Source organism: Pecten maximus, chromosome 14, assembly GCF_902652985.1.
Source record: "Pecten maximus chromosome 14, xPecMax1.1, whole genome shotgun sequence".
NCBI lineage: Eukaryota > Metazoa > Mollusca > Bivalvia > Pectinida > Pectinidae > Pecten > Pecten maximus.
This window is the reverse complement of record NC_047028.1, coordinates 280,686-305,913: the sequence shown is the minus strand read 5'-3', so window position 1 is coordinate 305,913 and position 25,228 is coordinate 280,686. Positions and strand designations below refer to the sequence as shown.

Below are 25,228 nucleotides of genomic sequence, written 5' to 3'. Positions count from 1 at the left end.
CAACACCCCATACATCAAAAGAGACCAATGATAAAAACAACAACACCCTATACATCAAAAGTGACCATGATAAAACAACACACCCTACATAAAGGACCAATGATAAACACAACACCCCATACATCAAAAGAGACCAATGATAAAACAACAACAACACCCCATACATCAAAAGTGACCAATGATAAAACAACAACACCCCATACATCAAAAGAGACCAATGATAAAACATCAACAACAACACCCATATATCAGAAGTGACCAATGATAAAACAACAACAACAACACCCCATACATCAAAAGTGACCAATGATAAAACATCAACAACAACATCCCATACATCAGAAGTGACCAATGATAAAACAACAACAACAACACCCCATACATCAAAAGTGACCAATGATAAAACAACAACACCCTATACATCAGAAGTGACCAATGATATAAAACACAACAACACCCCATACATCAAAAGTGACCAATGATAAAACATCAACAACAACACCCCATACATCAAAAGTGACCAATGATAAAACAAAAACACCCTATACATCAGAAGTGACCAATGATAAAACATCAACAACACCCCCATACATCAAAAAAGACCAATGATAACACAACAACACCCCATACATCAGAAGTGACCAATGATAAAACAACAACAACAACACCCAATACATCAAAAGAGACCAATGATAAAACATCAACAACACCCCATACATCAGAAGTGACCAATGATAAAACAACAACAACAACACCCCATACATCAAAAGTGACCAATGATAAAACATTAACAACAACACCCTATACATCAAAAGTGACCAATGATAAAACAACAACACCCCATACATCAAAAGTGACCAATGATAAAACAACAACAACAACACCCCCATACATCAAAAGTGACCAATGATAAAACAACAACACCCCATACATCAAAAGTGACCAATGATAAAACATCAACAACAACACCCCATACATCAAAAGAGACCAATGATAAAACATCAACAACAACACCCCATACATCAAAAGTGACCAATGATAAAACATCAACAACAACACCCCATACATCAAAAGTGACCAATGATAAAACATTAACAACAACACCCCATACATCAAAAGAGACCAATGATAAAACAACAACAACACCCCATACATCAAAAGTGACCAATGATAAAACATCAACAACAACACCCCATATAGCAAAAGAGACCAATGATAAAACATCAACAACAACACCCCATACATCAAAAGAGACCAATGATAAAACAAAAACAACACCCCATACATCAAAAGAGACCAATGATAAAACAACAACAACACACCATACATCAAAATTGACCAATGATAAAACAACAACAACATCCCATACATCAGAAGTGACCAATGATAAAACAACAACACCTCATACATCAAAATTGACCAATGATAAAACAACAAAACCCAATACATCAGAAATGACAAATGAAAAAACAACAACACTCCGTACATCAGAAGTGACCAATGATAAAACATCAACAACACCCCATACATCAAAAGAGACCAATGATAACACAACAACACCCCATACATCAGAAGTGACCAATGATAAAACAACAACAACAACACCCAATACATCAAAAGAGACCAATGATAAAACATCAACAACACCCCATACATCAGAAGTGACCAATGATAAAACAACAACAACAACACCCCATACATCAAAAGTGACCAATGATAAAACATTAACAACAACACCCTATACATCAAAAGTGACCAATGATAAAACAACAACACCCCATACATCAAAAGTGACCAATGATAAAACATCAACAACAACACCCCATACATCAAAAGTGACCAATGATAAAACAACAACACCCCATACATCAAAAGTGACCAATGATAAAACATCAACAACAACACCCCATACATCAAAAGAGACCAATGATAAAACATCAACAACAACACCCCATACATCAAAAGTGACCAATGATAAAACATCAACAACAACACCCCATACATCAAAAATGACCAATGATAAAACATCAACAACAACACCCCATACATCAAAAGAGACCAATGATAAAACATCAACAACAACACCCCATACATCAAAAGTGACCAATGATAAAACATCAACAACAACACCCCATACATCAAAAGTGACCAATGATAAAACATTAACAACAACACCCCATACATCAAAAGAGACCAATGATAAAACAACAACACCCCATACATCAAAAGTGACCAATGATAAAACATCAACAACAACACCCCATACAGCAAAAGAGACCAATGATAAAACAACAACAACAACATCCCATACATCAGAAGTGACCAATGATAAAACATCAACAACACACCATACATCAAAAGAGACCAATGATAAAACATCAACAACAACATCCCATACATCAGAAGTGACCAATGATAAAACAACAACAACAACACCCCATACATCAAAAGTGACCAATGATAAAACAACAACACCCCATACATCAAAAGTGACCAATGATAAAACATCAACAACAACACCCCATACATCAAAAGTGACCAATGATAAAACAACAACACCCCATACATCAAAAGTGACCAATGATAAAACATCAACAACAACACCCCATACATCAAAAGAGACCAATGATAAAACATCAACAACAACACCCCATACATCAAAAGTGACCAATGATAAAACATCAACAACAACACCCCATACATCAGAAGTGACCAATGATAAAACATCAACAACAACATCCCATACATCAGAAGTGACCAATGATAAAACAACAACAACAATACCCCATACATCAAAGGTGACCAATGATAAAACAACAACACCCCATACATCAAAAGTGACCAATGATGAAACATCAACAACACCCCATCAATCAAAAGTGACAAATGATAAAACAACAACAACATCCCATACATCAGAAGTGACCAATGATAAAACAACAACACCCCATACATCAGAAGTGACCAATGATAAAACAACAACAACAACATCCCATACATCAGAATTGACCAATGATAAAACAACAACACCCCATATATCAGAATTGACTAATGATAAAACAACAACAACACCCTATATATCAGAAGTGACCAATGATAAAACAACACCCCATAAATCAGAATTGACCAATGATAAAACAACAACACTCCATACATCAGATTTGACCAATGATAAAACAACAACGCCCCATACATCAAAAGTGACCAATGATAAAACAACAACACCCCATACACCAGAAGTGACCAATGATAAAACAACAACACCCCATACATCAAAAGAGACAAATGATAAAACAACAACAACCCATACATCAGAAGTGACCAATGATCAAACAACAACACGCCATACATCAGAAGTGACAGATTATAAAACAACACGCCATACATCAAAAGTGACAAATGATAAAACAACAACACTCCGTACACCAGAAGTGACCAATGATAAAACAACAACACGCCATACATCAGAACTGATCGATGATACAAAATCAACAACATCCCATACATCAAATGTGACCAATGATAAAACAACTCCTCATACATCAGAAGTGACCTATGATAAAGCAACTAGGCAGACATCAGAAGTGACAACTGATGTAACAGAAATACCAACAACGACTAATATTGCTGCTAAAAATAAATTAATACCTGCACAAAAACATTCAGCAGAAATAACAACTCACCAAACAGCAACAACAGACATTGAAATATTAACATCAACAACAGACACGGACATGTTATCAACGGCAACAAAGGAAACTGAGAAATCGGCAACGGCAACAACAGACACTGAGAAATCGGCAACCGCAACAACAGACACTGAGAAATCGGCAACCGCAACAACAGACACTGAGAAATTGGCAAAGGCAACAACAGACATCGATATGTTAGTAACGGCAACAACAGACACCGAGATGTTAGTAACGCCAAAAACAGACACTGAGAAATTGGCAACAGCAACAACAGACACCGATATGTTAGTAGCGGCAACAACAGACACCGAGATGTTAGTAACGGTAACAACAGACACTGAGAAATTGGCAACAGCAACAACAGACACTGACAAATCGGCAACGACAACAACAGACGCCGCGCAATTGGCAAAGGCAACAACAGACACTGAGAAATTGGCAACCGCAACAACCGACACTGAGAAATTGGCAACGACAACAACAGACACCGAGCAATTGGCAAAGACAACAACAGACACTGAGAAATTGGCAACCGCAGCAACAGACACTGAGAAATTGGCAACGGTAACAACAGACACTGAGAAATTGCCAACGGCAACAACAGACACTGAGAAATTACCAACGGTAACAACAGACACTGAAAAATTGCCAACGGTAACAACAGACACTGAGAAATTGGCAACGGCAACAACAGACACCGAGCAATTGGCAACGGCAACAGCAGACACTGAGAAATTGGCAACGGCAACAACAGACACTGAGAAATTGGCAACGGTAACAACAGACACCGAGCGATTGGCAAAGGCAACAACAGACACTGAGAAATTGGCAACGGCAACAACAGACACTGAAAAATTGGCAACAACAACAACAGACACCGAGCAATTGGCAAAGGCAACAACAGACACTGAGAAATTGGCAACGACAACAACAGACACTGAGAAATTGGCAACGGTAATAACAGACACTGAGAAATTGGCAAAGGCAACAACCGACACTGACAAATTGGCAACGGCAACAACAGACACTGAGAAATTGGCAACGCCAACAACAGACACTGAGAAATTGGCAAAGGCAACAACAGACATCGATATGTTAGTAACGGCAACAACAGACACCGAGATGTTAGTAACGCCAACAACAGACACTGAGAAATTGGCAACAGCAACAACAGACACCGATATGTTAGTAGCGGCAACAACAGACACCGAGATGTTAGTAACGGCAACAACAGACACTGGGAAATTGGCAACAGCAACAACAGACACCGATATGTTAGTAGCGGCAACAACAGACACCGAGATGTTAGTAACGGCAACAACATACACTGAGAAATTGTCAACGGCAACAACAGGCACTGAGAAATTGGCAACGACAACAACAGACACCGAGCAATTGGCAAAGGCAACAACAGACACTGAGAAATTGGCAACCGCAACAACCGACACTGAGAAATTGGCAACGGCAACAACAGACACTGAGAAATTGGCAACGACAACAACAGACACTGAGAAATTACCGACGGTAACAACAGACACTGAAAAATTGCCAACGGTAACAACCGACACTGAGAAATTGGCAACGGCAAAAACAGGCACTGAGAAATTGACAACGGCAACAGCAGACATTGAGAAATTGGCAACCGCAACAACAGACACTGAGAAATTGGCAACGACAACAACAGACACCGAGCAATTGGCAAAGGCAACAACAGACATCGATATGTTAGTAACGGCAACAACAGACACCGAGATGTTAGTAACGCCAACAACAGACACTGAGAAATTGGCAACATCAACAACAGACACCGATATGTTAGTAGCGGCAACAACAGACACCGATATGTTAGTAACAGCAACAACAGACACCGATATGTTAGTAGCGGCAACAACAGACACCGAGATGCTAGTAACGGCAACAACAGACACTGAGAAATTGGTAACAGCAACAACAGACACCGATATGTTAGTAGCGGCAACAACAGACACCGAGATGTTAGTAACGGCAACAACAGACGCTGAGAAATTGGCAACAGCAACAACAGACACCGATATGTTAGTAGCGGCAACAACAGACACCGATATGTTAGTAACAGCAACAACAGACACTGATAAATTGGCAACGGCAACAACAGACACCGATATGTTAGTAACAGCAACAACAGACACCGATATGTTAGTAACAGCAACAACAGACACTGATAAATTGGCAACGGCAACAACAGGCACTGAGAAATCGGCAACGGCAACAACAGGCACTGAGAAATTGGCAACGGTAACAACAGACACTGATATGTTAGTAACGGCAAAAACAGACACTGACATGTTACCAGCGGCAACAAAGGAAACTAAGAAATTGGCAACAGCAGCGACAGACACCGAGATGTTACTTACGGCAACAACAGACACATTGGCAACAGTAACAAACACATATATACAAGCATTGGCAGCAACACACACAAAAACGTTAGTTACGGCATCAGGAAACATAGAAATATTTTCAACACAACAAAAAAATTATGTAATGTCAGAAACACTGGCGAAGGATACGACACTCACATCAACAACTACGGATACATCTGTCACACCGTCAACTACAGATACATCGGTCACACCAACAACTACAGATACATCTGTTATACCAACAACTACAGATACATCTGTTATACCAACAACTACATATACATCTGTCACACCAACAACTACAGATACATCTGTAACACCAAAAACTACAGATACATCTGTAACACCAACAACTACAGATACATCTGTTATACCAACAACTACAGATACATCTGTCATACCGACAACTAGAAATACATCTGTCACACCAACAACTACAGATACATATGTCACGCCAACAACTACAAATACATATGTAACAACAACAACAACAGATACATCTGTCACACAGACAACTACGGATACATCGGTCACACCAACAACTACACATACATCTGTCACGTCAACAACTACAAATACATCTGTCACACCAACAAATACAGATACATCTGTCACGTCAACAACTACATCTGTCGCACCAACAACTGAAGACACATCTGTCACACCGTCAACTACAGATACATCTGTTATACTAACAACCACAGATACATCTGTCACGCCAACAACTACAGATACATCTGTCACACCAACAACTACGGATAAATCTGTCACACCAACAACTACAGATACATCTGTCATACCAACAACTACCGATACATCTGTCCTACCAACAACTACAGATACATCTGTCACGCCAACAACTACAGATACATCAGTCATACCAACAACTACAGATAGATATGTCATACCAACAACTACAGATACATCTGTCACACCAACAACTACAGATACATCTGAAAACACCAACAACTACAGATATATCTGTAACACCAAAAACTACAAATACATCTGTCACGCCAACAACTACAAATACATCTGAAACACCAAAAACTAAAGATACATCTGTAACACCAACAACTACAGATACATCTGTCACGCCAACAACTACAGATACATCTGAAACACCAACAACTAAAGATAGATATGTCATACCAACAACTACAGATACATCTGTCACACCAACAACTACAGATACATCTGAAACACCAACAACTACAGATACATCTGTTATGCCAACAACTACAAATACATCTGAAAAACCAACAACTAAAGATATATCTGTAACACCAAAAACTACAAATACATCTGTCACACCAACAACTACAAATACATCTGAAACACCAACAACTAAAGATACATCTGTAACAACAACTACAGATACATCTGCCACGCCAACAACTACAGATACATCTGTCACACCAACAACTACAGATACATCTGTCATACCAACAACTACAGATACATCTGTAACACCAACAACTACAGATACATCTGTCACACCGTCAACTACAGATACATCTGTCACATCAACAACTACAGATACATCTGTCACACCAACAACTACATATACATCGGCCACACCGTCAACTACATATACATATGTCATACCAACAACTACAGATACATCTGTCACATCAACAACTACAGATACATCTGTCACGCCAGCAACTACAGATACATCTGTCATACCAACAACTACTATCATCGGCCCCCCCCAACTAAAATACATCGTAACACCAAAAACTACGAAACTGTAACCAACAACTACAATACAATGTCATACCAACAACTAAAGATACATCTGTAACACCAAAAAAATCGAATCTGCACCCAACAACTCAGTAATGTAACCAACAATAAAAATACTCTGTAACCAAAACTACAAACATTTGCACACAAACAACTAAATACATGCCCCCCGCAACAACTTAATACAAAAGAACAAAACCCCAAAACAAAAAACCCAGAACATTTCCCCAACACAATAACACGGTCACCCAAAAAATACGATACATCGACCCAAACCACAACTTTCAAAAAAAAAACCCTTAAAACCCCACCCCAACAATAAGAACATCTGTCCCGCCACAATACATCGTACACCAACAATAAAATACATCCCCCCACACCGTAAATAAAATTAAAGATACCAACAACTACAGATACATCTGTCACACCAACAACTACAGATACATCTGTCACGCCAGCAACTACAGATACATATGTCATACCAACAACTACATATACATCTGTCACACCAACAACTACATATACATCTGTAACACCAACAACTACAGATACATCTGTTATACCAACAACTACAGATACATATGTCATACCGACAACTATAGATACATCTGTAACACCAACAACTACAGATACATCTGTAACACCAACAACTACAGATACATCTGTAACACCAACAACTACAGATACATCTGTCATACCGACAACTACAAATACATCTGTCACACCAACAACTACAGATACATATGTCACGCCAACAACTATAAATACATATGTAACAACAACAACAACAGATACATCTGTCACAACGACAACTACGGATACATCGGTCACACCAACAACTACAGATACATCTGCCACGCCAACAACTACAAATACATCTGTCACACCAACAAATACAGATACATCTGTCACGCCAACAACTACATCTGTCGCACCAACAACTGAAGATACATCTGTCACACCGTCAACTACAGATACATCTGTTATACCAACAACCACAGATACATCTGAAACACCAACCACTATACATATGTATCCCCCACAACTCAATACATTGAATCAACAACTACAGATACACTGTCACACCGTCCCAACTACAGTACATCTGTCACCCCAAACAACTACAAACCCGGCCACCCCGTCAACTACTTTAAAAATGTCTCCAACAACTACAGATAACGTAACACCAACAACACAATCATCGTACCCAAAAACCAAAAAACTTAAAACCAAAATAAAATTTCTGTAACACCAAAACTACAAATAAATCTGTCCCCAAACAACTACAATACATCGAAAACACCAAAAACAAAAAGATACATCGTCACCAAAACAAACTCCCCAAAATACATCGGTCACCAAAAACTAAGATAAATCTGTCAAAACCAACCAAAACGAAAACTCTGTAAACCGCAACTACAATAATCTGAAAAACAAAAAAAACTTTACACTGTCACACCCAACTCAATTACACCCCTTTTAAATTTTTCAAACCAAAACGATACATTGTCAAAACACAACTACAGATACATTGTACCCCCCAAACTACAGATACTCTGTACACCAACAACTCAATAACACGCCCACCTAAATTTAACCCCCAAAAAACTACAATACATCTGTAACCCCAAACAACTAAAGATCTCGAAAACCAAGCCCCCAAAACACCCCCCCCCCCCACACCCCCCCTCCTTTCCCAAAAACCCAAATAAATACATGTAACCCAACAAAACAGAACATCGGTCACACCAAAAACTACGAACTCTGTCACCCAAACATACAGTTACTCTGATACCAAAAACTACATTCGCCAACCAAAACTAAGAAAAATTTGTCCGTCAATAAGATCATTGGAACAACAACACAAAACATCTGTAACACCCAAAAACAATACATCTGTCCCCAAAAACAAAATCCCCCCAACCCCAAAACTACAGTACATCTTTTTAACCAAAATACAAAAATTTTCCACCAAAAAAAACAGATAAAATTTGTACCCAACAACTAAATACCTTGTAACAACAAACAACAGATACACGGTAAACCCAAACAACACGAACATTGAAAAAACAAAAAACCCCTAAAAATAACCCCACCAAAAACCCAAGAACATCTGTCACACCCAACTACGAACTCTGAACCCAAAAAAGTACACTTTTTAAACCAAAAACACAAAACACGCCCCAAAAACTAAAGATCATCGTACACCAAAAAAACAAAATAAATCTGTCACCCACAACTACAATCATTGAACCAAAAAAAAGATACACTGTCACCAAAACACAGATACATCTGTCACGCCACAACTAAAATTTTGAAAACCAACAAAAAAAGAAAAGGCAAAAAAAATCGATAATCGGTCCACCCCAACTACAGAACATCTGCACCAAACTACAGAAATCTTTTTCCCAACAACTACAAATACATCTAAAAACCCAACAAAAAGATACTTTTAAACCCCAAAACAAAAACATCTGTCACCCAAAAATAAAATACATTGACCCCAACAACTAAAATACATTGAACACCAAAACACAGAACATCGGTACACCAAAACAACTAAAGATACATCTGTCCCCCAACAATACAGATACATCTTCCCCCGCCAACTAAAATCTGTCCACAACAACAAGATAATCTGTCCCCAACAACTACAGATACACTGTAACCCAAAAACACAGACACTTTTTAAAACCCAAACAACTACAAATAATCTGTAACCAACAACTCGGATACTTGTCACCCAAAAACTAAAATAAATGAAAACAAAACAACAAAGATACATGGTCAACCAACCTCGAACATTGCCCCCAACAAAAAAAAATTCCAGAAAATACATCTGTCCCCAACAACGAAGATACATCGAAAACCCAAAAACTAAGATACATTTTTTAATACAACACCACAATACATCGTAACCCCAACAACAAAAATAAAATTGAAAAAACCCCAAAAAACTTAAAATCTTTCCCCCAAAAACTACAATACTTTTTAAACCAAAAACTAGATACATTGCCACCAAACTACAAACATCTGTCACGCCAAAAAACTACAATAATCTGAAACACCAAAAAAAAAAACATATGTAAACCAAACAACTACAGATACATCTGTCCCCAAAACTAAATTTTGAAACCCAAAAAACTAAGAAATCTTTTTACCAAAAACTACAAAACATCAAACACCCAAAAAAGATAATCGTAACCCAAAAAATACAAAACATCTGTCACCAACAACTACAAAACGAAACACCCAACTAAAAAAATATTTTAAAACCCAACAAACAGATCACGTCCCCCAATTTTTCAAAAAATAAAAACATCTGTCCCCCCCAAAAACTCAGATACACTTCAAAAACCACAACTACAAACCTCTGTCACTAAAAACTACAAACATCGTCACAAAAAAACAAAAACTTTCATCCCAAACCCCCAACTACATTAATTGTAAACCCAACAACTACAGATACATCTGTCACACAAAAACTAAGATACATCGTCACCCCAACTAAGTACATTGAAAAAACACAACACCCACTAAAATAAAAAAATGGCCCAACCCAACACAAAACATCTGTCAACCAACAACTCAATAATCTGTCATCAAAATCAGATAATCTTTTTCACCCAACTCAGTCCCTTGCCACCCCAACAACACAGATACATTAAACCCAAAAAAAATACTCGGAAACCCCAAAAACTACTAACTCTGACACCAAAATCCAATAATCGTCTAAAAAAACCTACAGAACCCCCCAAATCTGTCTGACCAACAACTACAGATCTTTGAAAACCACAAAAACTCCAAACATCGGCCACCCAACACAAACATTGTCACCAAAACTACAATCATTTATACAAAAAACTACGATCATTGTAACACCAACAACTACAAACATCGTCACCAACAACTACAGATACACTGTCACACCAACAACTACAGATACTTTGTCACACCAAAAAATAAAATACACGCATCCAACACCAAAACAACCCAAACTACAGAACTTGTCTACCAAAAACTACGATACATTGTCAACAACAACTACGATAATCTGCCCACAACAACTACAAAAAAATCGGTCACAAAAACAAACGAAAAAAAAAACAAATTGTCAAAAAAAAAAAAACCCCAAAAAAAACATTTCCCCCAAACAATTTCAAAACTCTGCCACCAACAACTACAGATACTTGTTCTACCAAAAACTACGTACATCTTCACCCAACAATAAGATAACTGAAACCCCCAACAACAAAGATAATCTGTCATACAAAACAACACATATAAATTGATCCCAACAATAAGAAAATCTGTCACACCAAACAACTACAGAACATGGCACACCAACAACTACGATACATCTGTCACCCCAAAAACTACAGATACATCTAAAAACGCCAACAACTAAAAAACTTTGTATCCCAACAACTACAGATAATCGCTCACCAAAAACTACAGTACATCTGTATACCAAAAACTACAGTAAATCTGTAACCCAACAACTACAGATAACGTCACACCGTCAATACAGAACATCTGTCACACCAAAAAAATACAGTAATCGCCCACACCAACAACTAAACATACATTTAACCCAAACAATCAGATACTCTGCATACCAACAACTACTTTTAACTTTCCATCAACAATACAGTAAATCTGTCAAAACCGTCAATACAGAAAATTTGTCACTCAACAAACTACAGTACAGGGTTCCCCCCAACAACAAAATTACATCGGCCCACCGTCAACTACAATTAATATGTCCCCAACAATAAAAACATCTATCCCCCAACACTACAGATCATCTGTACACCAAACTAAAAATCGTCACGAACAACAACTCGATACTCCTCACACCAAAAAATTGAAGATAATTTGCCACCAAAACTACAGATAATTGTCACTCAAACTACGGATAAATCGTCCACCAACAATCAGATAATCGTCACACAACAATACAGATACATCTGCAAACAAAAAATTTAAAACAGATACATCTGTCACGCCAACAACTACAGATACATCTGTCACGCCAAGAACTACAGATACATCTGAAACACCAACAACTAAAGATACATCTGTAACACCAACAACTACATATACATCTGTAACACCAACAACTACATATACATCTGTCATACCAACAACTACAGATACATTTGTCACACCAACGACTACAGATACATCTGTCATACCAACAACTACAGATACATCGGTCACACCAACAACTACAGATACATCTGTAACACCAACAACTACAGATACATCTGTCACGACAACAACCACAGATACATCTGTAACACCAACAACTACAGATACATCTGTCACGCCAACAACTACAGATACATCTGTAACACCAACAACTACAGATACATCAGTCATACCAACAACTACAGATACATCTGTAACACCAACAACTACAGATACATCTGTAACACCAACAACTACATATACATCTGTTATACCAACAACTACAGATACATATGTTATACCAACAACTACAGATACATCTGTTATACCAACAACTACAGATACATCTGTCACACCAACAACTAAAGATACATCTGAACCCAAACAACTAATTCATCGTTATACCAACAACTACAATCAATTTATCCCAAAAACTACAGATAACTTTTTAACCAAAATACAAAAATGGGTCACGCAACACTAATCTGTCGCCCAACAACTAAGATACATCTTCCACCAACAACTACAGAGCACTGTCACACGACAACAAAGAACACTGCATACCAACAACTACGAAATTGAAAACACCAACAACTCAGATACATGTACATCAACAATAAGATAATCTGTCCTCGTCAACACAGAAAATTTGTCACTCAACAACTACGATACATTGTCACGCCAACAACTAATCTGTGCACCAACAAAAAGATACATTGAAAACCAAAAACTACGATAATCGTCACACCGTCAATACGATACATCTGAAAAACCCCCAACCCCAGAATATCGAAAACCCAACAATACGATACTTTGTCACCCCAAACCTAAGAACTCTGTCACACCAGCAACAACAGATACATCTGTCACACCAACAATCAAAGATACATCTGTCACACAAACTACGGATAAATCTGTCACACCAACAACTACAGATACATCTGTAACACCAACAACTACAGATACATCTGTCATACCAACAACTACAGATACATCTGTCACGCTAACAACTTCAAATACATCTGTCACACCAACAACTACAGATACATCTGTCCTACCAACAACTACAGATACATCTGTCACGCCAACAACTACAGATACATCTGAAACACCAACAACTACAGATACATCTGTCACGCCAACAACTACAGATACATCTGTAACACCAACAACTACAGATACATCTGTCATACCAACAACTACAGATACATTTGTCACACCAACAACTACAGATACATCTGTCATACCAACAACTACAGATACATCGGTCACACCAACAACTACAGATACATCTGTAACACCAAGAACTACAGATACATCTGTCACGACAACAACCACAGATACATCTGTAACACCAACAACTACAGATACATCTGTCACACCAACAACTACAGATACATCTGTCACACCAACAACTACGGATACATCTGTCATAACAACAACTACATATACATCGGTCACACCAACAACTACAGATACATCTGTCGCACCAACAACTACAGATACATCTGTCACACCAACAACTACAGATACATCTGTCACACCGTCAACTACAGATACATCTGTCATACGAACAACTACAGATACATCTGTAACACCAACAACTACATATACATCTGTCACACCGTCAACTACAGATACATCTGTCACACCAACAACTACAGATACATCTGTCACACCGTCAACTACAGATACATCTGTCACATCAACAACTACAGATACATCTGTAACACCAACAACTACAGATACATCTGTCACTCCAACAACTACATATACAACGGCCACACCGTCAACTACATATACATCTGTCACACCGTCAACTACAGATACATCTGTCACATCAACAACTACGGATACATCTGTAACACCAACAACTACAGATACATCTGTAACACCAACAACTACATATACATATGTCATAACAACAACTACAGATACATCTGTAATACCAACAACTACAGATACATCTGTCACACCAACAATTAGAGATACATCTGTAACACCAACAACCACAGATACATCTGTCCTACCAACAACTACAGATACATCTGTCACACCAACAACCACAGATACATCTGTCCTACCAACAACTACAGATACATCTGTCACGCCAACAACTACAGATACATCTGAAACACCAACAACTAAAGATACATCGGTCACACCAACAACTACAGATACATCTGTAACACCAACAACTACAGATACATCTGAAACACCAACAACTAAAGATACATCTGTAACACCAACAACTACATATACATCTGTAGCACCAACAACTACAGATACATCTGTCATACCAACAACTACAGATACATCGGTCACACCAACAACTACAGATACATCTGTCATACCAACAACTACAGATACATCGGTCACACCAACAACTACAGATACATCTGTAACACCAACAACTACAGATACATCTGTCACGACAACAACTACAGATACATCTGTCACACCAACAACTACAGATACATCTGTCCTACCAACAACTACAGATACATATGTCACGCCAACAACTACATATACATCTGTCATACCAACAACTACAGATACATCTGTCACACCAACAACTACAGATACATCGGTCACACCAACAACTACAGATACATCTGAAACACCAACAACTACAGATACATCGGTCACACCAACAACTATATATACATCTGTAACACCAACAACTACATATACATCTGTCATACCAACAACTACAGATACATCTGTCACACCAACAACTACAGATACATCTGTCATACCAACAACTACAGATACATCTGTAACACCAACAACTACAGATACATCTGTCACGACAACAACCACAGATACATCTGTAACACCAACAACTACAGATACATCTGTCACACCAACAACTACAGATACATCTGTCACACCAACAACTACAGATACATCTGTTATACCAACAACTACATATACATCTGTCACATCAACAACTACAGATACATCTGTCACACCGTCAACTACAGATACATCTGTAACACCAACAACTACATATACATCTGTTATACCAACAACTACAGATACATCTATAACACCAACAACTACAGATACATCTGTCACACCACCAAACAATACCGATACATTGTCACGCCAACAACTACAGATACATCTGAAACAACAACAACTTACAGATACATCGTAACACCAACAACTCACAGATACATCCTGTCGCAACCAACAAATACAGAGTAAATCTGTCGCACCAACAACTAAAGAACATCTGTCACACCCAACAAAACACAGGATACATCGTTCACACCCGTCAAACTACAGATAACATCTGTCATACCAACACACTACAGATAATCTGTAACACCAACAACTACAGAACATCTTGTAACACCAACTAACTACAGATACAATCGTGCACCAACACTACAGATACCATCTGTAGCACCAACAACTAAACGATACACTGTTCCCACCTAACAAATACAGAACATCTGTCACACGTCAAACTACAGTACATCTGTCATACAAAACTACAGATACTCTGTAACACCGTCAACTACAGATAAATCTTGTCACCATCAACAACTACAGATACCATCTGTCACACCAACAACTACATATACATCTGTCACACCAACAACAAGATACATTGTAACACCACAACTACAGATACATCTGTAACACCAACACACAGATACCTGTACCCCAAAACAATACAAACATTGTCACCCCAAAACCCAACTACAGATACATTGTCACACCAACAACTACGTACTTTGTCATACCAAAAATCCCCGAACATCGTCCAAAACAAAAAAATAAGAACATCGTCACGCCAACAACTACAGATAATCTTAACACCAACTCCAATAATCTACACACCAACAACTAAAGAACTCTGTAACCCAACAACTACGCATCTGTCACACCAAAAAACTAAGTAATCTGTCCCCCGCAATACAGTACATTGTTCCAAAAACTACGATACTTTGTAACCCAACAAACAGAAATCTGTCACGACAACAATTCAAATAATCTGCCCAACCAAAAAATAAAGAAAATTGCCCACCAACAACTACAGATACTTTGTCACACCCGTCAACACAGATAACTGCACCCCAACAACTACAGAACATCTGTTCCCAACAACACAGATAATCTGTCAACCAAAACTAAGATAATCGTCCACCAAAAACTCAATAATCTGTCATACCAACAAACAATTAAAACAAAACGCTAACAACCACATTGAAACACCAACAACACAGTTACATTGTCATACCAACCTACGATACATCTGTCATCCCAAAAAAATAAGAACATCTGTCAAACCAAAAACTACAGATAATCTTTCACTAAACAACTAAGATAATGTCACACCTAAAATACGAACACTGTACCAACAACTACGATAACGTCACCCAAAACTAAACATCTGTCACACCGTCAACTACAGATACATCTGTCACATCAACAACTACAGATACATCTGTCACACCAACAACTACAGATACATCTGTCACACCAACAACTACAGATACATCTGTCACACCAACAACTACAGATACATCTGTCACACCAACAACTACAGATACATCTGTCACACCAACAACTACAGATACATCTGTAACACCAACAACTACAGTTACATCTGTCATAACAACAACTACAGATACATCTGTCACACCAACAACTACGGATACATCTGTCATACCAACAACTACAGATACATCTGTCACACCAACAAATTTAACTACAGATGCATCTGTTACACCAACAACTACATATACAACTACTACACACCCACTGCAACTGGATATGAACTCAGAAATCACACAAAGAACTACTGGTCCCGAAGGTGATGATAGTATAACTGTTTATACGAAAAAAACGTCACCATCACCATTACACTCGATGTCTACTGTACCAGACCCATCCTCACCACCCGCTGTTTCATCGCCGTCAACACATGGAGAAATAGCAGTGGAAGAATCTTCATCACGTGACTATTTCCTGTTGGATTCTGTCAGTACATCTCGTATCGATACAAGCCCCAGAAGTACAGTCAATGGTAACTTGAATCCTACCAAATCGTATCCGTTGGACAATACTCTGCCTACTGTATCCGTCTCTGTAATGAAAACATCAGCATATCCTTTTAAAAACGAAAATGCTGGATCGACTACCGGCGTTACATCAAGTGTTTCGTTTGAATATACATCCACTCACTTGCCTTTGTCTGTGTCTTCGACGTCAGATGCAACGCCACCATTTTCAAGTTCTTCCCCTTCAGCGTTCAGAAATACCAACTGCCATTATGCTTCAGTAATGGTAACGTCATCATCGTGTCGACTACGTCCAAAATGTCCGTGTCGGCACATGACTAAAAAGGGTTCAGCAATTTCGACTAAAGAGACTAAAGAAGCAGTGGCCAAGCAGATAGAGAAGACAAAGATTGAACTGACCGTTAATAAATCCATGTTATCTTCTACAATTAGAAAGAAAACCAGTGCTGTCGACTCTCGACTTTCTGCCTCCCTCGTCGGTTATGTGGCCGGATTCATTTTAGTGGCAATCGCTATAATAATTATCATACAAGACATCGTAGGTTACAGAAAGTCACCTGACAAGTACACAAAAACGAGGAAAAAGAAAAAGAAGAAGAAAAAGAAAAGTAAAGGAAAATTGTTTGTATGAATTTGTGTCAAAGTGTCTCAACTTGGAAATTTTACATGTTTGTAGATGTCATGATAAGGTGTATGTGGCGTCCTATATAATGCTTGTTATCAAGCTCTTAATCTTCATTTACACTGTATTTAACAATTTACCAAATCAAATGATGGGGTATTACAATATTGCATTAATTAAAAATAAACGTTTTGAAAACTAAAACCTACTTAGTTTGTATATTGATCACATGTACAAACCAGACACGACATATCGGTTATAGGTACAAACCAGACACGACATATTGGTTATAGGTACAAACCAGACACGACAAAGGTACAAACCAGACAGGATATATTGGTTATAGGTACAAACCAGACACGACATATTGGTTATAGGTACAAACCAGACACGACATATTGGTTATAGGTACAAACCAGATACGACATATTGGTTATAGGTACAAACCAGACACGATATATCGGTTATAGGTACAAACCAGACACGACATATTGGTTATAGGTACAAACCAGACACCACATATTGGTTATAGGTACAAACCAGACACGACATATTGGTTATAGGTACAAACCAGACACGACATATTGGTTATAGGTACAAACCAGACACGACATATTGGTTATAGGTACAAACCAGACACCACATATTGGTTATAGGTACAAACCAGACACCACATATCGGTTATAGGTAAACCAGACACCACATATTGGTTATAGGTACAAACCAGACACGACATATTGGTTATAGGTACAAACCAGACACCACATATTGGTTATAGGTAAAAACCAGACACCACATATTGGTTATAGGTACAAACCAGACACCACATATTGGTTATAGGTACAAACCAGACACGACATATTGGTTATAGGTACAAACCAGACACCACATATCGGTTATAGGTACAAACCAGACACCACATATTGGTTATAGGTACAAACCAGACACCACATATTGGTTATAGGTACAAACCAGACACGACATATTGGTTATAGGTACAAACCAGACACGACATATTGGTTATAGGTACAAACCAGACACGACATATTGGTTATATGTACAAACCAGACACGACATATCGGTTATAGGTACAAACCAGACACGACATTTTGGTTATATGTACAAACCAGACACGACATATCGGTTATAGGTACAAACCAGACACCACATATTGGTTATAGGTAAACCAGCCAGGACATATTGGTTATAGGTACAAACCAGACACGACATATTGGTTATAGGTACAAACCAGACACGACATATTGGTTATAGGTACAAACCAGACACGATATATTGGTTATAGGTACAAACCAGACACGACATATTGGTTGTAGGTACAAACCAGACACGACATATTGGTTATAGGTAAACCAGACACCACATATTGGTTATAGGTACAAACCAGACACGACATATTGGTTATAGGTACAAACCAGACACGACATATTGGTTATAGGTACAAACCAGACACGACATATTGGTTATAGGTACAAACCAGACACGACATATCGGTTATAGGTACAAACCAGACACGACATATTGGTTATAGGTAAAACCAGACACGACATATTGGTTATAGGTACAAACCAGACACGACATATTGGTTATAGGTACAAACCAGACACGACATATTGGTTATAGGTACAAACCAGACACGACATATTGGTTATAGGTACAAACCAGACACGACATATTGGTTATAGGTACAAACCAGACACGACATATTGGTTATAGGTACAAACCAGACACGACATATTGGTTATAGGTACAAACCAGACACGACATATTGGTTATAGGTACAAACCAGACACGACATATTGGTTATAGGTAAAAACCAGACACCACATATCGGTTACATGTTTCAATCTTATTACAACAACTGTAGTTTTTGGCGATGCTTTAAAAAATACATATATATGTTATTTTATTGTCTTAATTCTAACGCCAATATGGCGTGTTTTTGATAACTTATTACATATTAAATAGCATTCTAATCAAATGGCAAATTTCTTCATGTAGTTGATGATTGTTAGCAGAATCTGTACCTATGGTAATCATTCAATAACTGTGGCCATTCTAAATATATCAGATACAAAGAATTGACGTTAGGTGCAATTAAATATAATTAATGTTGAAATACCAAAGCTAATACCGTCAATCTCACTACCCACTCCCAAAGAATTCCACTTCGAAGTATAACCATTACAAAATAGCTTTAAAATATACCCACCTCTCAACATAACTAAACGTAGCTTTAAATCATAGTTACTTATAAACATAACAAGCATCAAAATATAGTCACTGGAGAAATATAGCTAACTTCAAAACAAGACCACTTCCAAAATATAACAAACTTCAAAATATATATTACACTGTTCCTTTCAAACATATCCACGAGGTCTAGCCAATTCAAACGGCGTCTAAAATACATTTGGACGAACACAGCAAATGTATGAAAACTGATGCCAAACCGCAAATAAATGGCATCTTACTTAGGTTATAATGACACATTAACATTAATATTTTATGGAAGTTTCTATTTCATCTAACATTAACATCCAATAAACATAACTCAAACATCAGTACCGTCAGTATTTCACTAGTGGTATATATTGTAGTGTTCCGTTATTTTAACATGTATTGATGTCTTACCCTCTTTTCCACATCCCCGTACTGAATATTGTGTAGTGTTCCATTATTTTAACTTGTATTAAGGTATTTCCCTCTTTTCCACATCCCCGTACTGAATATTGTGTAGTGTTCCATTATTTCAACTTGTATTAAGGTCTTTCCCTCTTTTCCACATCCCCGTACTGACTATTGTGTAGTGTTCCATTATTTTAACTTGCGTTAAGGTCTTTCCCTCTTTTCCACATCCCCGTACTGACTATTGAGTAGGGTTACATTATTTTAACTTGTATTAAGGTCTTTCCCTCTTTTCCACATCCCCGTGCTAAATATTGAGTAGGGTTACATTATTTTAAGGGTCATCTATATAGCAGAATTATGTTGAATTTCAAACACGAATAATTATCTGAAGATTTGCACAAAAATAGTCATGTTATATACCAAAATGTTTGTTTGGACATGTAGCTTCTTACAATCACCAATAATTTGCTGTAGATGCTATCAGCTTCTTCCATATAGTAACTTTGTAGTAAGATGTAGCATGGAATAATTCTAAGTCTCGAAAATGACCAAACCTGAAAAATAGCCAAGCTGGTATGTTCACAAGTGTCTATAGCACAGGGTAGGAACATTTGTTTTACCGGATTTTACTGTATGTACGTATAAACACTTATTTTGTTTTGACCTTGAAATGCAAATGTTGGCTGTGAATAATATTACACAAATATGGCTTAAAGGGAGGCATTTCAGTTAATAACAATACTCCTATATCGTACTTTTAAGACATCTCATCATATTAAGAAGGACCTTTAAAAGTCAAATTGTTAAACTGGTGAGTTTGTGGCCTTTTTCAGAAATTGGCATATTTTACCCCAAACTCAACGGTTGAAATTGTTTTCCTAAAAGCATTCTTCTTGCCATTTTAAGAATTCTTTATATTGTCTAATAAGAGCATTTTGATATTTTCAATACCTCCTAATATGCCATATTTTTGTGATATCATTCACGACCGCCATTTGCAATTCAAGGTCAAAATAAAAACAGCGTTTACACATATGATAACGTCAAATCTGGTCAAACCAATGCTCCTATTTTGTGCTTTAGCCACTTGTGAGCAAAACGACATGGCAAGTTTGTGTAATATATGGGATACATATGAGTTAATTATGTCCCCCTGAAACATGCATTTTCTTACGTTTGGTTGAAATTTACAAACAGCTTAACAAATTACATGTTAACAGCAAGTCCCACGGTTTGCCATGGTACATTCTAAAAGTTCATCATGTTACTTCTGTGACATTGCACCATAGTAGGAATGTATAGGACTGTAAAATATCAATGTTTTGACTGGATTTGCTGTTTAGATGCCCCTTAACTTGTATTAAGGTCTTTCCCTCTTTACTATATCCCCGTTCCTGACTAAATATTGAGTAGGGTTTCATTATTACTATATCCCCGTTCCTGACTAAATATTAGGTAGGGTTTCATTATTCTAACTTGTATTAAGTTCTTTCCCTCTTTTCCACATCCCCGTACTGAATATTGTGTAGGGTTACATTATTTTAACTTGTGTTAAGGTCTTTCCCTCTTTTCCACATCCCCGTACTGAATATTGTGTAGGGTTCCATTATTTTATCATGTATTAATGTCTTTCCCTCTTTACTATATCCCCGTTCCTGACTAAATATTGTGGTAGGGTTACATTATTGTGTAGGGTTACATTATTTTAACATGTATTAAGGTCTTTCCCTCTTTTCCACATCCCCGTACTGAATATTGTGTAGTGTTCCATTATTTTAACATGTATTAAGTTCTTTCCCCCTTTACTATATCCCCGTTCCTGACTAAATATTAGGTAGGGTTTCATTATTCTCACTTGTATTAAGCATCTTTCCCTCTTTCCCCGTACCTTACTGAACATTGGGTAGGATCTCCATTATTTTGATTGTGCCACCAACCTCGGGACAAATAACTAGTCAGTGTAGGAAGTAATGGCATATTTTTCAACAATAATTCATTGATTTCCATTTTAAAGCTTGACAAGACAGTTTAATTTGCACAGTTGTTGTAACTTTGGAAGTATCCTATTGATAGCGATTATTGATATGTAATTACTCCGTCCTGCATTTACAGTATGTTTGTAAAGTCGACTGTAAAAACGGCATAGCTGACTTTAAATTATTGATAGGAAAACATAGATATATATATCATACAGTGGCAATCAGGGTGGGGTTATAAATTATACATTAATCAAACTTTGTTTTCAGAAACAACCATGACACTATACATTTCGTAAACCAATCAAAATTAACATGCAAAAAGGAAGTATGGTTCTGACCTAGGCCAAGTACAGCGACAGTCTGGGTTAGAAATACAAGTAAAACATCACGTGATCCAGTGAATCCCACAGTACCAAAATAGGTCGTCATGGTCCATTGGCACGCTGTGCGTTGTGAACGGATAATGTAGTCAATAAGTACCATATGAAATAACGTGAAATTCATATAGGAATTTTACACTACCCATCCTTGTATAGTCTCTTGTCGACATGGTAGTTTGTTAACATTTTGCTTCGAACGATTTTCTTTTAACTGAATGAAAACATTCTGTCTTAACATGTTTATCTTTATCGCTTTTACTTAATATAATATTTGCTATAATTATAATGCATAACATATCTTTCGAATACCACCATGAAAAATTAAATGGTATCAAGAAACATAAAATATGAAAAGACACTTCTTCGTGATTCGAATTGCGAACCTTCAGGATGGTTAGCTGTGGTTCTATAAGGACTAATTCAAATGTCGAGTTTCATCTACGTTTTTAGGATTTTAATCGTCTTTTGGTAGGTACATATAAGAAGACATTGTAAAAGCTGGTCTTCCGATGCGTTCTATGTCCAAAAATAAATTATTTGAATGCGGGAAGCGGGAACCAACACATCTGTCGCAAGTAAGAATATTTATATAAGTTTAAGGTCTGTATTCAAAAACTCAGTCTTCAACATTTTTTTTTTTTTATTATTTTGAAAACGGTCATCGTTATGTCGAAACAGGCCAATATGCGACATACCTCTTGGGTGTGAAAAGTATCTGAAGGAGGGCAGCCATAATTGATATAAATGGGGATAGTCCGCTCCCTGGGAACAGAAGGGCGGGGCCCTAAAAGGTGAGGAACTTGGCTCAAAATTTCCTTTAAAACGTTACTTCGCCTTAATGCTTTAATGAATTACAACTAAATTTGGTCTGAACAGTATACAGTGTATGTACAGTATGTATGTGCGAGATGCAATCAAGCATGATGACATATTTGTCAGGATACTGAATCCAGGGCCTCAACCCTGGCAGCAGTCCAAATCGTTAAATGTTCTGTGGCAATAAAATTTTTGAACAGTAAAAAAAAAAAAAAAAAAAATTTGGTCTGAAACATCACTGGAGGAGGGCAGTCGTAATTTATACAAGAGGCCCAGAGGGCCTGTATCGTTCACCTGATTCATGAGATATGAAACAAGAATGATGATTAAGTATATTTTTCGCTGGTATTGATATGTCAATATTTCATAAGCATTCTATATGGGTACATGTACATTGGTTTTATTGTAATTCTAAAAATGTGAGGTGTCTATGCCGAAAAGTGCATTAATCCATGAAATGAAATTGACTTTTGGCGCAACTCCATAGGGATGCTACCATTCCCTGTCATTGGTACAATTTTGAATCCCTACCCAAAGTGGGTGCTACCAGTCAAATATGAACGATTTTCATTGCTTGGTTCCAGAGAAGTTGTTTATATCAATTTAGTCAAATTGACCCCTTTTGAACCCATCCCTCAGTCACCCATGGGGTCAGCCCCGCCATTTGTACAATTTTGAATCCCTACCCCAAAGGGATGACCACAGTC

The 25,228-nt window shown here is 37.5% G+C and overlaps 2 protein-coding genes across 2 annotated transcripts; both read left to right on the top strand.

Moving 5' to 3' along the window:
- The first annotated feature begins 3,734 nt into the window (after positions 1-3,734).
- Positions 3,735-8,788, top strand: LOC117342548 (mucin-22-like). The gene is made up of 2 exons (XM_033904729.1): positions 3,735-6,157; positions 8,635-8,788. Exons 1-2 carry the CDS (start codon positions 3,735-3,737, stop codon positions 8,786-8,788), a joined length of 2,577 nt encoding a protein of 858 aa, XP_033760620.1.
- An 8,809-nt stretch (positions 8,789-17,597) lies between these two features.
- Positions 17,598-18,887, top strand: LOC117342512. The gene has a single exon (XM_033904688.1). It carries the CDS (start codon positions 17,828-17,830, stop codon positions 18,704-18,706), a length of 879 nt encoding a protein of 292 aa, XP_033760579.1. The 5' UTR covers positions 17,598-17,827; the 3' UTR covers positions 18,707-18,887.
- Positions 18,888-25,228: the final 6,341 nt, after the last annotated feature.

Bases quoted from the DNA above. Each gene is read 5' to 3' on its own strand.
- LOC117342548 (XM_033904729.1), top strand. From the start codon at position 3,735: ATGTTATCAACGGCAACAAAGGAAACTGAGAAATCGGCAACGGCAACA. The intron at 6,158-8,634 runs GTTAGTTACGGC...CAACAACAACAG, and splicing joins GCAGCAACACACACAAAAAC to ATACATCTGTCACAACGACA.
- LOC117342512 (XM_033904688.1), top strand. From the start codon at position 17,828: ATGAACTCAGAAATCACACAAAGAACTACTGGTCCCGAAGGTGATGAT.